Source organism: Dipteris shenzhenensis, chromosome 1 (assembly GCF_047967505.1).
Source record: "Dipteris shenzhenensis isolate YYH24624 ecotype China chromosome 1, Dip_SZ_1.0, whole genome shotgun sequence".
Lineage (NCBI taxonomy): Eukaryota > Viridiplantae > Streptophyta > Polypodiopsida > Gleicheniales > Dipteridaceae > Dipteris > Dipteris shenzhenensis.
This window is the reverse complement of record NC_141596.1, coordinates 73,597,125-73,615,445: the sequence shown is the minus strand read 5'-3', so window position 1 is coordinate 73,615,445 and position 18,321 is coordinate 73,597,125. Positions and strand designations below refer to the sequence as shown.

The 18,321-nt window shown below is 40.2% G+C and overlaps 1 protein-coding gene across 2 annotated transcripts in view; it reads left to right on the top strand.

Moving 5' to 3' along the window:
* LOC147906357 (VAMP-like protein YKT61) overlaps positions 1–5,960 on the top strand; it is a 32,885-nt gene extending 26,925 nt beyond the window's left edge. For both annotated transcript variants that reach the window (XM_087384369.1, XM_087384362.1), the window contains 4 exons: positions 1,300–1,404; positions 4,880–4,945; positions 5,199–5,285; positions 5,405–5,960. In XM_087384369.1, coding sequence (XP_087240495.1) covers positions 1,300–1,404; positions 4,880–4,945; positions 5,199–5,285; positions 5,405–5,455 — 309 coding nt within the window. In that variant the 3' untranslated portion in view covers positions 5,456–5,960. The remainder of the gene's footprint in view (positions 1–1,299; positions 1,405–4,879; positions 4,946–5,198; positions 5,286–5,404) is intronic.
* Positions 5,961–18,321: the final 12,361 nt, after the last annotated feature.

Genomic DNA, 18,321 nt, shown 5'->3' with positions numbered 1-18,321 from the left:
CACCGCCTCCTTGCACCCCAAAAGGGTTGACCAGAGATACAAGGAGGCCTTCAAATTAGGCCATATATACAAGGCTCCATCCATTTCACATTGATTTATGGAATGATCACCCATTGCACACGTGTCACATAGCGCATACAAGAGCCCAATACCCTTTGTATAATCCAAGTCACAAGGGGATACAACCAAGGGGGCTAGCCCATATCCAAAACCCCATGTAAACCACAGGCTAGCCCAGCTACCATCAACCAAGGGGGACACAGCATAAATGCACATGATTCGACAAAGCATCACATGGTCTATAGCTGCCCAAGACAGTCATAGTCCATTGCCGGCTCTGATACTATGTAACTTGTAAAAGCTGCCGCGTGTTGGAAACTATGCCCAGTAGAGGTCCCACACTGTCCCATAGCCACGCCGCCCGCTTGCACCCCCCAAAAGGGTCGACGAGGTGTACAAGGAGGCCTTCAAATTAGGCCATATATACAAGGCCCATCACTCCCATTGCACGTGTCATGCAGTGCATACAAGAGCAATACAATCCAAGCCACAAGGGGGTACAACCAAAGGGTGGGGTTTTAGCCCATATCCATGCCCCCCCTCTCTCTCTCTCTCTCTCTCTCTCTCTCTCTATCTCTCATTCTTGCTGCATGTCAACCTTCCCCATGTCCTCCTCATATGGAGGTCTCATAGGCGGGGACGTGATGCCATTATCCTAGCATGTGTGTATTTTATGGATACGTAAAGATAGTGTACACGCACGCGTGCGCGTACACACACACACACATAAATGTGGGTGTGTGTGTGGGGATGCACACACGTGCACACACACATCTAGATGTGTGTATGCATGTGTGCATGTGCGCATGATCACGGATGGATGGATGTACATACATATGCATACATATGGGTACATTGCATGCATGCATGTATGCAAACATACATAGACCTATGGGTAGTCCATTTCTCTTATATTTTGCTGCATATTATGTTGACATATGTGGTTGTTGTATTTGTAGTGATACGATTCTAGCTAATGAATGTGTGTGTGTGTGTGAGAGAGAGAGAGAGAGAGAGAGAGAGAGAGAGAGAGAGAGATGCAAAATATAGCTGGCGTTTGTGAACAGCTGAATCCCAACTCCTTGCCTTAGTTATACTGTCTTCAGTGTTTTCATGTTTTATATGCTTTGAATGAAATAGCCCCAATGCAAAGCACTATGAACCAGAAAGTATTTGATGGAAGCAAATATTTAGTGTGTTCTGTCTCATTTGACGAGCTGGAATGGTTGTCTTGCTTAGGTACTGGATGAGTATCAACAAAATTTTGGAAACTCGTGGCAGAGTGTGCAGTCTGATAACACTGAAGCATGGCCATATTTAAGTGAGGCCCTGACTAAGTATCAGGTTTGTGAAAAGAAAATTCCCATTTTAGTGACTCTCTTGTAAGAATTATTTTGTTTTCCTTGTCCAAGTCACCCTTTTTCTTACCCCGATAACGTTTTGAAATTAGTTCTGCCAGTGGTGAAAGCAAATGCTTCTGTGTGTGGTTTGGATTAAGGAATTGAGAATTATGTTTAATAATCTTTGTTCTTAGCTAATTGCCTTTGGACTCCCTATGTCTTAAGTTGGCCATTTTAACGTAGTGAGCTGATCATTGGGATGAATGATATGAGAGCATGCAGTGTATGGTGCTATTCATGGTAAAAGTTTATTGTGTGAAAGCCTTTATGAAGACTTTGGTGAAGTCAGTAGTGTGTCAACTTGTTGGGCCAAAATTGGAATTTAAACTGGAGCTTTGTGTAGACATGCATTCACATATGCATGCCTATCTTCCTGGTCTGATCGGTGATTGCTTTTGCCTTTTCACTTGTAAGCTTCATCCCTCATTTTCTTTACCATTTGTTTTTGTGATAGCTAGCATTTGTGTGTGTTGGGATATCTCAAGGTGTATGCCTCAGGCACACCTTGGTTTCTATGTGTGAGTGCTAGAGGCACAGTTAGGTGCCCATAAGCACAGTTAGGTGGTGGAAAGCCACATAGGATGATTGAGAGAATCTAGGAGTAGATTGAGGAGATGATTGTGGAGCTCTGAAGTCATCAGTGATGTCAGTGAGCATGTAAAAGGTGTCTATATAAGGACCTCACTCTTCTTCATTTCATAATGCAAGTATTCTGAATTGGTGTCCACTCTACTCTTTCCTTTCAGTTTACCAACATGGTATCAGAGCCATTTGATCCCCCTTGATCCATTTCTGCCACATCATCATCTTCTTCTCCATCTTCTTCTTCACCATCTCTTCCTCTTCTTCACAAAATTTGCTTAAGCTTGTTCTCCTCCGTTTCTCCGCCATTCTCCACGTCCTTCTTGCTGGAGATCCACCTCGAAGGGGCGAATCCCTGGCTGCAAGGAATTGATGAACCTTCGCTTCTACTCGTCGCCATTTCACGCAGTTCGTCGACCCTTCTTCCTGCGTTTTCTCTCAGCATGCTCCATGCTTCTCTAATTCCTTTTAGAGGGAGCTTGTCCATACCTAGAGCTATATTGTGCTGAAATATGAGCAGCAATGGCTGCATATTCAAGCTGAAAACATAGAAAAACCAGTCGAAAATGGAGAGACAAGCTATGGCGCCCTGATGCGTTTTTTCGCCTTTTCTCCTCAGTGGACCTTCTGTGGTATATAAGCTCTCTTTTGCCTCAGAAACCCCCTTTTCCTTTGCTCTGAAGAGTGAGATACAAGCCCTCCAAGTTCAGTCTTTTGATTTTGACAGTTTTGACAAGTTTTTGAAGATGATGCTACATAAGATGCTATTCTAGCATTTGTGGTTTTTTGAAGCTTTCAATAACATCAGTACAACTGTGGCTTCAGCTTTGCTTTGAAGTGCTATACCTGGTTTTGATTGGAAAGCTTTCATTTAGCCACCTCTGTGAAGCATATAAGTGAAAGCATCATTGATTGAAATTTGGTCACAAGACTTTGCTACATTAAATGCTTATATTTTGAAGTTTTTCAGTTTTTATTCTAAGCCTTGTAAGAGAGAAGATACTGCCCAAATCCTGGGTTAGACCCTCTCATGGCTTGCTTATGCAAAATATGTGAAAAGCCAAAACATAAAGCAATGTCTTGTTATGCTACAAAGGAAGAAAATGACAACATGGCTTCCTTGTTGAAGATTGCCAAGATAATGGTTGCCAAAAAGGAAGCAACTTCAAAGACAGAAAATGCCAATCTACTTTCAGTTGATGTGCCTCCACAAGATGAGGCATCCTTTGAAGATTATGCTTTTTAAATCATCTCTATGTATGCTCCATATCTCTCTTTTTATGTTGAGTCAAGGTACTCAGCCTGGATAGTCCTCCAAAATGAATGAAATAAACTATTGTGTTTTGTGTGTTTTGTAAACATCTCTGGTCACCTTATGATGTAGGCCATGTGTATGTGTTTTGCTCCATGGTACCTCCTGCAAACATTGTGTGCATGTACATGCAGGGGAGATAACCATTGGAAGGTCTTTTTGTATCCCTTTTGTTTACCTTACACCCATGGGAACCCTTGCTAGCTTGAGATCCTAGCCATTGATAGATCCATGACCACCATGAGATGGCATGAGACACCTTGTGCTAGCTGTATCCTTGACATAGCCTGAGGCATTCCCTTGAGGGGGGGTTTGTTGGGATATCTCAAGGTGTATGCCTCAGGCACACCTTGGTTTCTATGTGTGAGTGCTAGAGGCACAGTTAGGTGCCCATAAGCACAGTTAGGTGGTGGAGAGCCACATAGGATGATTGAGAGAATCTAGGAGCAGATTGAGGAGACGATTGTGGAGCTCTGAAGTCATCAGTGATGTTAGTGAGCATGTAAGAGGTGCCTACATAAGGACCTCACTCTTCTTCATTCCATAATGCAAGTATTCTGAATTTGTGTCCACTCTACTCTTTCCTTTCAGTTTACCAACAGTGTGACCATTAAACCATGGATATGAAGTGAACATCTCTGCACACAGAGACTGCAGCTACTTATGGCAGCTAAGGAAATGTGTGTAGATACCGCCGTGTCAGACAAGAAGTGTCAACTCCCCATTTGTAAATGAGGAGTGTACACATGTAATGATGTAGGGGGATTACGGAGGGAGAGAGAGGCTGGCATGTGAGCAGCACACAGGCTGTCACATGGCCGATGGGCAGAACATGGAAATCCTTCTTGGTGCTAGCTATGACTACCTGTTACTGCAGATCAGTCCACGTGCGGACTGTTGAGACATGTGGGGCTGCATATGAGCCTTGTAAGGGGGCATGTTGGCTGGGGCATATGGTCCATTGGATGAAAAGAGCTAGACTTATGAGTCATGTATGTGACAGCCTTGTGGAGGAGCAATCTCTTTTTTGGGGGGGGAAGGGCTGTGTAGGTGTAGCATCATGCAACTCTCTTGACAAGAAATAAGCATGTTGGCAACTGAGTAGTCCTCGCTGTGCTATTGAACAGCCTTTTATCTATTGTGTATTGGTGTGCTAAGGAATCTGTTATACTTGTACAAGGAAGAGTGCAAAAGCACAGGTTGAAGCACTATAGCACTTTTTTGAGCGAATGTAGCATCATGCAATCCTCAACGTTATAGGTTGGAGTTTCTTGACTTTTACCTTGCTGTGTGTTATACGTTCTTTATACACAGTTGTGTCTTAAACTTCTCTTGAAAGAGTACTCTGAATACTAGTATCTAATGTGTATTGGGTGTTTTGTCTCACTGAAGTATTCTTGGAAAAAGTCGTGCACTCAATCTTGCATGATGCTACAGTAAATCTTGAGTTGTTTCCAGGCCTCTTATTTGATAGAGGCACCTTCTTTGGATCTGGTTTGCTAATTGTGTTTTTTGGCCTTTGCAGGATCCGACAGAAGCTGATAAGCTTCTGAAGATACAGAGAGAATTGGATGAAACAAAGCATATCTTGGTAAGATGTCTGTGTATGTTTTCTGATGAGTAGCACATTCCTTCATGGGTAACTCTTTTTTTTTGGAGATTTTGAGGAAGTACAATACCAGATCTGAAATTCTACTACAGGACATGACCGTATATATGGTAATCTGCAAAACGAGATTACAAACATATTCTTGAGGAAATTTCGTCCGTACATACGATTCTTATATGTGTGACAATCTGTTTGTAAATTGTGTTGCCTTATTATCAAGCACTTCTATTTGCAGCATAAGACGATTGATGGTGTTCTTGAAAGAGGAGAGAAGCTGGACTCTTTGGTGGAAAAGAGCTCCGATCTAAGCATGGCATCACAGGTGAGCTTATTGGCTAGCAGAGTTGTTTGTTGACTTCACGAGCCATGTGAATCCACTGCGAGTGAGGTTTAATTGGTGTGGCTTCTTTATCTAACGATTGACAGCGTTCACAATCGCAGCTCTTCTACAAACAGGCAAAGAAGACAAATCAATGCTGCACAATACTGTAGACAGAAAGCTTTGCAAAATGCGTGTTGACTTGTGCAGCTATTCATCAAATAATTTTTATCATATTTGATCAATTTCCAATAGTTGATCAGCAGTGATGGGAGAAATGAATAGGCATGTTCATGGAGGCGCAAGTTCATTGTTTTGTAATATTAATGTTCGCGTTGAAAGCAAGCAAGCTGGTTGTATTATATGATCAATGTTCAGTATTGAAAGCAAGCTAGTGTGCAATTTATGGTAGTTTAAGAAAAGACTTATTTTGAAAGTGGGCTTTGGCTTCTGAATTTGATGCGGGATTTTGAGGCAACTAGACAATTGTCACTTCAGGCTATATTATGTGATTCTTGCTAATATTGCGACAAATTATTTCCATCTTAAGTGGTGCATCGCCCTATCTCCTAGATTGTCTAAGCATGTCTTTGCTTAGATGCACGTTTGGGAGAGGCGAAAATGAAATTGTATAGTCTTCACAAGCAGTTGTAGTTTGAACGAAGAGAATTTTGATTAGCCTTCTCCTTTTGTTCTAGCCTTTGTCACGGCTGAGTCTGAGAATTCGATTGCTTGAGGATTCCTCCAGAGCATGTGGAATATTTAACTCAAGCTAGAATATGTTTATAATCACATTGTGTCTTTGATAAGTTTGACAAAAGAAGACTGGCTTTGTTATTCTTCCCATTTCCAGAATGATTTATAATGTCTTTACTAGATTACAACTTGGAAATCTTGGGAGAAGACAGCAAGTCTTGGAAATAAAGATTGTTTCTATACAGCGTGCAATATATTTCCTTTGACAAGGGTTCCAATAGGACACTCTTTTTTAAATGTGCATGGTATTTGGCATGGGAGTTCTATTATCTCAAATTTCGTTTATAGAGCAGGAATTGTCGTAGATCTTGCGATCGGGCAGGAATTGTGCTATAGCATTGAGTTTCAATGTTGTGCTTTGGTAAATTATGTTGGGAAATTGCAATAAGGCTTGTTCTTCTTTGTAGTACCAACTAGAGACTAGGCATGTCCCATGAATTTTCTTATTTTTAAGCAGCCCACAGTTGGTGGTGACTAAGTCCATGACCAGAGCAGTGCTAGTGCAGTCGAATAACTTCTAAAGTTGTACCTCTCGAGACAGCTACAGACAGCTAGAGATGTGTAATTGGTTTAGTATATAATGAAAACAGAGGTAATGATGACACTTATTAAGGAATTTGTCAAGACCAGTCTTGGAGGGGTACCAACATGACAAATAGAAAATGGCTATACGATATATGCAATGATTCAAGACCTTTTTCAACCAGCATGGTTTGCTTGGAACCCTCTCCATCTATCCAGCTTATTGCTAAATCTCTCAATGACCCATTCCCATTTATCCTTCATGAAATATCAAAACCCCATGGGAATGCCTAGTAATATGAAAATAGTGCCATTGGGAAATCTTTGGCAGCGTAGTTGGTTACATAAACTGACTTTTACTAGAGGGTCTCTTGAGTGCTAGTCTTTTTTGAATCTTAGTTCTTGTTCAATTATTTTGACAGTCGTGAACTTGTGAAAGGACTTACGGATTATGGGAGTTGGTTTATTAGTAGGAGAAGACCTTGCATGCTCTTATGGATTATGGGAGTTGGTTTATTAGCAGGAGAAGACCCTTCATGCTCTCAATTGGAAACGGTTATACCCTCAACAACTTCTCACTTAGGACTTATGTTTTATGATCTCAGGCATTAGGAAAAAAGAGAGCTCATTCTGGGGCCTTTTACAATTTGGAAAAATAAGCTCAACCAATCAATAGAGGGCCAACGTAATGTTGGAAATTCACGAAAATAGAAAGAAACAATACTTTATGTAGGTACAAGCGTGCTACATTAATGTGGAGATTGGTTTTTTATTCTCACAAGATCTTTGGACATGAAGATAGAATCTAGTCTGACATTTTATTTGACAAGGACCTTCTTGCTTCCACCTTCCTTTGAACTTTGAAACGTTGTGCTGCCTTTCCTTCGAAAGGTCTACCATTCTACACCACTGCCTCATTGTGCAGCAGCCTCTTCTTTTCCAAAACTGCTCCCTTGATCTTGTTTGGCGTAGAGTAAGATGTTTCTTGTCAACTGTCTGTTTGCCCACTTTCTCTTTCTTGAAACTTCAATTTGTTATCTTGTTTACATTACTTTGCTGCTGTTATAGATCCACAAGGTCTCCATGGTGAATAAAAACCATGGCCGTTCTTGTGGAAGATGCTTTGTGGATGATAATGCTATGAAGGTAGAATTATACCACACATCCTTACCCCATCGACCTGCTGCTTCTATTTCTTCGGTAGAGAATTCAAGGACAGTCAAAACGGAAGGAACTTGGGAAAGGTTTAGTGTTTTGAAAGGAGCATGGGTGCTCATGCAACCTAGCAAAAGAAAAAGACCCCAGACAAAAAACATTTTGTTGGCATCATGGAAGGGAAGAGTACGAGATTTTAAAATCACCAGAGGGAAGATATCGGTGAAAGAAGTTTTGATTCAGCATGTGTACATGCAAAAAGAACTTATCTTGCGAGACTATCCAAATGATCTTCCACAACACAGGCCTAATTGTATATTTTTCTATTGTGGTTTTTTTCTTTACGAGGTGTATGGATTTTTAAGATGAAGCTTTCTTTCTTTGCTTATTGACATTCTTGTGTTGTTTTATTTCAGATTTATACCCTTCCTCGTATGAGACATGGCAAAACATCGATTATATTCTGGGATTTATAGATGTTTTGCATGGATCGATAGGAGAACAACAATACCAAGGTCGATGTGCAATAGAGCTAGCTCAATCGGGTATATTTTTTACTGATCATTTTTATTAGTTGCTGGACAATGCTAACGCACATGGTGTGTTAAGGAAACAAGAGCTTCCGGCATGGAATTCAGTGGATTGGCCTCACCCACATTTAGTGTTACAGAGGCATATAGGGCCAAGCTTTTCAAAGAAGTACAGAAAGCTCTGAGGTCCAATATTGCCACAAGGATAATAAAAATTTCTTTATGCATGCCTCTCACAGTTTTTGTGGACTTATTTAATACCTTTTCAGTGAAGGTTTTAAAAACAATGTTCACAGTTAAAGCAACAAGTTTGGCATGCATGCCACAATTTTTGGATAAAGGTTGGGATAAGAAGACATGTAGTTCAGTGTTTTGTGAGGTTGTCCAATCTTCTATGCAACTGAAGTACATGGTTGCATCACAAAATTTTATTTTATTTTTTTATTATAAGCGCAGTCGAATGCTAGGCACAAAACTAGTCCCAATGGATCAAGATGAAGATTCTTTTGGTGCAGAAAATAAACTTCTTGATATTGATGTTGTTGAGAATGGTGATGTGCTAGTCAATATCTCATTAAGAGAATGTTGCTCCCTAGCTCAACTGCGCAATGACATTCTGTTTGAGATAGAAGGTTCTATTTCAAGGGATTTTTTATTTATCTACAACAATAAAAAGGTACACCATCTGATTTATCCTAGTCTCATTAAGCACTGCTATTACTTTACTTTACCCTATTGATTCATATTGCTTTTTTGCAGGTGCTCAAAAGAAGAGAGTTCAATAAAATGCAAAGACATTGAAAATTTAAAAATTGAGATAACACAGACTCCATAAACAAAGGTATTGTATTCAATAAAGTAAAATTTTGTATAGAAGTGTTTAATTATACATGTAGAACATATTCTTGACAACCATTTTTTATTTATCTACAGGTTGATCCAGAGGCTGCTCTACATGGTCCAAGCTTTCCGTATCATCATTTTTTGGAGAATCTATTTTTTGCTGCTCCATCTTGTCCTGTACAGTATCTTGGTGCTGCTCCATTGTCTCCTTTACTGTCCCTGGAGCATCTATTTGCTGTTGCTCCATCTTCTCCTCAACAACATTAGCAGTAGGTCCTTGTTCTTGTGGCTTCTCCTCATCAGCACTAGGTCCTTGTTCCTGTGGCACCACATCAGCTTCATTTGTGTCATCAAGTTGTATGACACCTTCTCGGACTTTAGAGCTCTCACCCAACTCGACAGTAGCTGGTACAATATGTTTGGGGGAGGCATAGCTCAAAAACTTTCAAATTGTATCAGCTCTGAAATTATATACATAGTTTGAGCTGAAGCTATCTTCTTTAATCTGCAATGGCATATGATGATTTAGAACACTTTGTACTACTATCAATTACCTTGAAGCTAAATGAAAATTATTTTTTCTTACAAGGTCTGGCTATTCTATCTCAAAATAGCTTGGAAGTAGATATTTGGCACTGATCAGCACTCTCCATCCGCAGCTACTTGAATCATCTTGTTGTGGTGTCTGTACAGTTGGAAAGTAATGTTAGAAACTGATAACATCTGAACAGAACAAAATTATTCAATAAGTTCAAAGGCATAGCATGAAATAGACATCAGTAGAGGGAACGACTTTTTACCTCTAGATTTATTGGCTCTATTGAATCCAAGAGAGACATTAGGAGGACAGTGATCCAATGCATCTAGAAGCCTTCTAATACAATTGCAATACATATAATTTAGTTAGTATGAAATCAAAATAATGAAGTTCAAAGTTAAAAAAAGCACACACACCACTTACAATTTTAGCTCTCTGTGTGTGTTTTTAAGAGAGTTGAATATAAAGCATTGCTTCTGCTGGATGTCAATAGAAACAAAACTCCAGTGGTCACTGCGTAAGGAAAAAAGCATTAAGAAATCAAAGGCTACAAGAGTTCTCAATCTTAAAGAAGAATCCCAAAAGAAGTAGTCACCCACATACTTGTTATGGTATGGAAGTAGCAAAACATCGATAACTTCAAAATTGCAGTGTTTGAACCAGTTGGAAATACCGATGGGAGTTTCCTTTGCATCTCTTAACTTGGAAGAAATGGCAGGATCAATAATATGAACTGTATGCTGTACAGAGTGGTGAAGCCAGCTTCTCATCATGCTGCATGGGATCAAAAAATAATTAGGGTAGGGTATAAAGGAGGTACAAGGAGGATTGTTTTGCAAACAAATGTAAAATAATAGACACTTACTAGAGCATTGCAAGAATGATAGTATCTGAGTAATACTTATTCTTATGAGCCAATGCTGCCAAGCATGGTTTTGTCAAGTCAAAATCATTCACTGAAGTTTCATCCTCAATATGGACAACTATATTAGGGCCCAGCTCCTGCAACCTTCTTTGTATTTGCAGCTCCCTCTTTCCAGTCTCCACATCTATAACAGATTTTGATTCTTTTATTTATTGCTTCAGTGACTCCTCATAAGCAGCCTTCTCTCTGGTGTTCTTTGAGTGGGTTACTTCAATAACCTTAACCTCATCTACCTTCGACTTCCTTGTAGGTGGAATTAATAATATGTCTCTCATCTTTATGTCCTGCCATTCCACAGGATGAACAAGCTTGTCATACCTCCATCTCACTCTGGACAAAGTGTTGAAGTCTTTGGCCATCAGAGTCACCCTGTGAGCATGGGCTGCTACCAGCATTGCATCTTCAAAATATTTTTCCAAGTAATCCTCTGCCATTTTTTGTAAGGAAAGAATGGCAGTCCTGTTCCACCTGAACCTAAGGTGCCAACTATCACATATGTCTTTCATCAGTCTTTGAAAAGGTGCCTTGGGGATTGCAAAGCGTATAGCTTTCTGTTGCTTCCTGATCTCCCTTAGCACACCTGCACCATGTTTCAATCTCTTGGCCTTTTGCTGGAGCAGGCTCATTGGCTTACTTACCCTTCCCATGTGCACCTCTTCCCTTTGGAGGCACACTAAATTTCTTGGTACTTGCTCCAGCTGTTGTTGCTGCAAGCCTTGGTCCTTTGCCAGCTTTCCTTGCAGTTGACTTGGTTCTTGCCATCACTCTGACAAACTGCATACAAAGCAATGGAAAGAGATTACAGCCATGGAGAACATGCTATGACACAAAAAGACAATGACAGGGGTGGATGAAGCAACATTGACAATTTTGCAATAAAACGCGATATGGACAATTTGAAATTCCTAACAGCTCGAAATCACGTTTTCCTGCAAATACCTGAAGTGACATGCTGGTGCATTCCTACAGTGATTTCTCTATCTTTACAACTAAATACAATATGAATTGAGTCTATGCAAGGAGAATACAGCCATGGACAACTATGAAAGTCACAAAACTAGAATGACAGGGGTGGATGAAGCAACAATTCAATATTTGCAACAAAACGTGATTTCGGCTGTTTGAAATTCCTAAAGCCTTCTCCTCGTATTTTCCCACAAATTCATGAGGCAGCATGCTGGAATATGCCTTCAGTCATTTCAAGATGTTTGCATGTCCATGCAGGATGGATTGAGTCTATGGAAGGCAGGAAGTGTGCACAGATTAAAGAAAGAACCCGTAAGTATAGTTTTACCCTCATGCAATTATCACACTTGAAGATCTGCATTCCTACAGTGATTTCTCTGTCTTTACAACTAAATAAAATATAGATTGAGTCTATGCAAGGAGAGTACAGCCATGACACAAAACCACAATGACAGGGTTGGATGAAGCAACAGTTCAATATTTGCAACAAAACGTGATTTCGGCTGTTTGAAATTCCTAAAGGCTTCTCCTCGCATTTTTGTGCAAATTCATGAGGCAGCATGCTGGAACATGCCTTCAGTCATTTCATGTGTTTGCATGTCCATGCAGGATGGATTGTTTCTATGGAAGGCAAGAAGATTGCAGAGACTGAGGGAAGAACCCATAAATACTGACCTGAATGCTATCTGTGGGTGTGCTGTGCTGCTGATGAGTACCCTGTGCTGGGGATGAACCTGTACTATTGGTCAGGATGCTGATGTTGCAGAGTAGGGAGGTAGGGAGGCAAGAGAGCTGAGACTAGAGGGCCGAGATAGGAGAGATTAAACAGGAGGGAAAAGATTAGTGCAAAATACAAACAAGGCAGCTACTAAATCCCGCACATGTGGAATGGAGTCATTTTTCACACGTGTGGATGGGACCCATATCTCTTGGATTTTGAAACTTGGCACATGTGAAAGGGACACTTTTTGCCTTGGAATTTGTGCCATTCATGATTTCATAATCAGTTCCATAACCACTCTTTCCTCCCCTGCCTCCCAATCTTTCATCCCTGCCAGCACCCTCCCATCATCCTTTTCCTTCCCTCTCGGATCCCTTCCTACCCACCATACTCCATGCAAGGAGAGTCCAGCCATGGACAACTTATAAAGACACAAAACCAGAATAACAGGGGTGGATGAAGCAATAGTTTAATATTTGCAACAAAACGCGATTTCGGCTGTTTGAAATTCCTAAAGCCTTCTCCTCGCATTTTCCTACAAATTCATGAGGCAGCATGCTGGAACATGCCTTCAATCATTTCAATGTGTTTGCAAGTTCATGCAAGATGGATTGAGTCTATGAAAGGCAAGAAAAGTGCACAGACTGAAGGAGGAACCCAAAGATAAAGTTTTATCCTTAAATGCAATTGTCACACATTAAGATCTGCAAACATTGCTAAATCTATAGAGATGATCAATCTCTCACTCAACCAGCCCAATTCAAAAGTCTTCCTGTTTGTGGTTGCAGTGGAAAAACCTTAGAAATGCCTATAATCTTTATCCTAATATCCAAGGTACATCACATCCTACAGCCATGTGTGTTATACTATTAAAGAAGAAGATCCACAAGGGTCCCAAATGCTAGAGGAAAGAGGGCAAAGGAGTAACCCCAAAGGTCAACAGTTAAGACCCTCCACCTCAAAATCCCCTATGATGCCCCCTTGGCAACAAAGCATGGGAGATATTCCCTACCCAACAAGTGCCCCTTATAGGCCTATGCCTGCAAGAGACATACCACTCCCTAGAGGAGACCTCTAGTCCAACCTGTTAGACCCAACTTGACCCAAGCCAGAATGCCAATGCCTAATAGGCCTGGATCCTCCCATCCCAACCTTGTGCCATCAAATCCGTGGAGCCCTTCATCAGGACCACAAATGTATGGGACACCTCCGAACATTCCTCAAACTCCCATTGTATCACAAACGGTCCTTACAGATGAAGCTATGAGAATCCTAGTGCAAGCATTAGGGAGGGGGGCCACTACTCCACCACCAATGTTTCTAGGATGGGATACCAATCCCTTAAGGAGAAAGCCTATCACAATCTCTAAGCTAATCACCAAATTTGTAGGGGAAGGAGACCCAGTCTCCCATTTTGAGAGGTTTGAACAAAACTGTGACACCTTTGGTGATATCGGGGATCTAAAAAAGGTCAATGCTTTTAGCTTGAGTATTGATAGCAAGGTTGGACAATGGTTTAGAGCCTCAAAACCTGAGGAGAAAATAAATTGGGACACATTGCATAAATCCTTCATTGTGGGGTTTGCCCCGAGTGGTCCCAAGTGGAGCCCACTTAACAAACTTTATGAGGTGAAGCAGAAGGAGGTGAAGCAGAAGGACACTGAGTCCTTAAGAGACTATATCACTAGGATTAAGCATCTGAACTCGTGATGTGAACCCCATGAGATGATGAGTGATGTGTAGCTTTTGCCATGCTTCCTCATAGGGCTATGGGATGCTAAGTTGCATGATCATTTGTTTGCTATGAATCCCACACCATTTGATCTATGCACCAAGACGGCAATACGCCTAGGGGATAACATGAGGGAGATGCCCCAATTGGATAGATCCTTTGCTTCCTCTGATATGTCCCAAATAGCATAGGCTTCAACCTTAGAAGCAACTAGGAATGCAAGCATTATGCCCAAGGTGCTCAACATGGAAGAGTTGGCCACGTAATTATTATACAGTTGAGCCAACAATGGAATATTGAAGCACCAAAAGATGCTCCTAGCAAACCCCCCCCATCTCTTTCCACAAAAAGATAACATATGGTGTAGGGCATGCAGTAGAAATCACTCCACTAAGGAATGCCCTCGTCTTAGAGTTAGGCTAACACTCCACTGACATGTCCCAAACATAATCCAAGAAGTCAGGAATTCTTTTAGCACCATTTGCATTATAAGTAAGCACCGTCTTGCAAATCTTGATAGAAACTTTATTGAATAGATCTACAAAGACTATTATTAGCATGCAAATAGTTATTTTGTTGATTCTACTACCAATCCCTAGACGTAAGGATCGTTGTACTTTTGAAAACAACCTGGATCTATATGACTATGTTACAGCACCATGAGGAATTAGCCAATCAATGGTATTCCATGATGGGAGAGCTAGTTTCTTTAACACACCATGTGTGTTAGAGTTATCCAATAGTTGGTAAAAATGATCATAGAAAAAGACTCCTGACTGAGCTAATTGTGTTGCCAATCTACCTTGATATTGCAACTCTGCTATGGACCCATATAACACATCCATGAATCCTAAAATGCATACAGTAGGCTACCACTGCTCATAAGATGAAGGATATATATCTAAAAATAAAAATAAAGACATTGAGGTTCAAGAAATTCTCTGATTATGAAATATAAATTCTCAATGAAGTCACTTACAATTTGTTTTGTGTTGTGGAAGATAAGTTGAATAATTGTCTCACAACATAAGCTCTCTATGCATGTATACATGTTGAACCAATATTTTCTTTATTAATTCTATCCCCTCCTTGTTTCTAAAATATTTCACCCTACCCTTCCAAGATGGTAAAAAGAGATTACTTGAACGTGGCTTCTTCCTTCTGTTTGGTTGCATAAGCACCCAACTTCCTTTTGATACAATCATTATTTGCCAGGAGCCATCCACAATGACCTTGTTGGCAACATCGATGGAAGATATAGAGGAAAGCGGTCGACAAGTGTGGGAGCTCATGTCTATAGCTTTGTTCTCGATAGTCTCATTAACACGAAGTTTGGCACAAGAACCGTTCTGATTATCGATACATGCTATTGAGACTAGTGTTCAAACTTATACTCGAACACTTGAAAACTCAATCGACATATCAAAGAGCACACATTATATTCTTGTCTTGCATAAGCACGATCTTCTTATTCAAAACTATAAGAATATTATCAAAGAGAAAGATTAACAAAGCAACGACATAGTTATCGTACCTTGCGCTTCAATATTATGATCAACAAAGCTTCTTGTAAAATTAGGACCAGTTATTATGTTGTCATCCCCATGAAAAACTTTGAAAAGTTATATTCCATTCTGCAGCATCTTTATAAATGCACTCCTATTCACCAAAAACTAAAAGAATACTATCCAACGTAATACTTTCACTTCTAAAATCTCAAAAAGAGAGATTGAAAAAGCAAAGAGCTTGCCAGTGTAACTTGCTCCTCAATATTTTGATAAAGAAAGCTTCTTAAAGAGCGAGGACATGTCAATGGTTTACCATACCTATAAAAAACTTGTAAAAGTTACATTCTAGTCTGCAGCATTTTGATAAACACACCGTTTTGCACAAGCATAGATTAGATTCAAAGAGAGAGATTGAAAAAGCAAAGAGCTTGCTATTGTACCTTGCTCCTAGAGGTACTTTGAGTTACTGGTTTGTCATTGCCACCCAAAGCTCGTGGAAGGCAACCCAATCTACAAGTTGAGGAACCACTACTACACACGGGTCCTATTCTAATGCTTACTATTCTGATGCTTAAGGGGCAATGATTAGTGCACGTGGGGTGCTAATCATCGGTAACCAAAGTGGGATTCATTAGGTGTTGCTATATAGTGACTTTAGGCAAACATCGCTATATAGCGACATCACTATATAGTGACATTTAAAGAGCATCACTATATAGCGACACTTATTAGACTTGTAAATGGTCGCTATATAGTGACACTTATTAGACTTGTGAATGGTCGCTATATAGCGACACTGAGATAGTTTCCTATAGCAATGTTTTATAGAGAGTGTTTTTCCTCATACCGACCTTAAAAGATAGTTTTTCCCAATTACAATTTTTTTTTCCTTTTCATACATGTTTGATCCTTTGAGAGAATAAAATTATAAGAGCATGTACATCAAGCCTTTGAAGCTCATATATTCATGTCTAAGTTTGAGATGAAAAAAATCAAAGAAGAGCATTTACATCAATGGCTTCATCCTGAGCAAGACTAGCGCGCCAAACAAGTCTATCTCTAACTCTATACCAAGTTAATCTCCTATATCATCATCATACTCTAGCATCATACGTTCATCTAAGAGTACTTGATCATCTTCTTCAATAAAGTGTGGTGATTCTTGATGATTATCATCTTCTTCCTCAATATCGTGATCTCCATCTTTCTCCTGTACGATGTCATTAAGAGCATCTTCCTCTTGGCTCATATTGTGATCTTCATCTTCTTTGCTAGATCCATCTAGATCAATTGGATCCGGCATTGGTAGTGGCATCTCCCTGGCATCTCCATATCCACATCTCTATCTTCAAAATTTTTCTTACTTCGTGATGCAACTTGGAGCTTTTCTTCCCCTCTTTTCCTCTTTTCCTCTCTCTTTCCCCCCCTCTTTCTCTCATATGCTCATGCATAAGCATAAGCATAATATTTCTCTCTTTTTCTCTTATGCATATGTTTTTCCTTCTCTTATGCTTATGCTCTTTTCCCCTCTTCTTTTTCCTTTCTTTCAATCTCTTTTCCCCTCTTCCTTCTCTTATTTTTCACTCTCTTTTCTCCTCTCTTTTTCTCCTCTTTTCATAAGCATATGTATTTGCTTATGCTTATGCTTATGCATGAGCATATGCTCATATACTCATGCATAAGCACAAGCTTATGCTTTCTCTCTTTTTCTCTTATGCTCATATGCTCATGCATAAGCATAAGCATATGCTTTCTTTCTTTTTCTCTTATGCTTATTCTCTTTTTCCCTCTTCCTTCTCTTATGCTTATGCTCTTTTCCTCTCTTCTTTTTCCCCTCTTCCTTCTCTTCTTTTTCCCCTCTTTCAATCTCTTTTCCCCTCTTCTTTTTCCCCCTCTTTCAATCTCTTTTTCCCTCCTTTCCTTCTCTTCTTTTTCCCCTCTTTCAATCTCTTTTCCCGTCTTCCTTATCTTATGCCTATGTCCTTTTCCCCTCTTCTTTTTCCCCTCTTTCAATCTCCTTTTTGCTCCTTTCCTTCTCTTCTTTTTATCCTCTTTCAATCTCTTTTCCCCTCTTCTTTTTTCCCCTCTTTCAATCTCTTTTTCTTTTCTTTCCTTCTCTTCTTTTTCCCCTCTTTCAATCTCTTTTCCCCTCTTCCTTCTCTTATGCTTATGCTCTTTTCCCCTCCTCTTTTTCCCCTCTTTCAATCTCTTTTCCCCTCTTCCTTCTCTTCTTTTCCCCTCTTCTTTTTCCCCTCTTTCATGAGCATATGTTTTTTCTTCTCTTATACTTATGCTTATGCATGACCATATGTCTCCTTTCCTTCTCTTCTTTTTCCCTCTCTTTTTCTCTTCTTTTTATAAGCATATGCCTATGCCTATGCCTATGCTTATGCTTATGCATGAGCATATGCTTTCTCTCTTTTTTCTCTTATGCATATTCGGTTCTTTTCCTCTCTTTCAATCTCTTTTCCCCTTGTCTTTCTCTTCTTTTCCCCTCTCCTTCTCTTATGCTTCCTTCTCTTTTGCTTCTTATGCTTTCCCTCATATGCTTTCCGCTTCTTACCCGCTCCTCTTTTTTGTTTTTTGTTTTCATGTTTGTGTCTACGTTTGTCCAATCCCCCCAAATTAGACATGGGATCACATCGCACGTCCGACGACTACGGAAACCCTCATAGGAGGAGACATCATGATCTCTATTCTCTAGAGGACTTTGATTCTTCTTAGGCGACACCTCAGGGGCCTATCCCTATGACTAGACTCCTCTCGGACGTAGCACTGTGACTACCCCTTAGGGAACTCCTTTGCTAGCAGTCCATGGCTTTGTCAGGAATCCCAACAAGTTT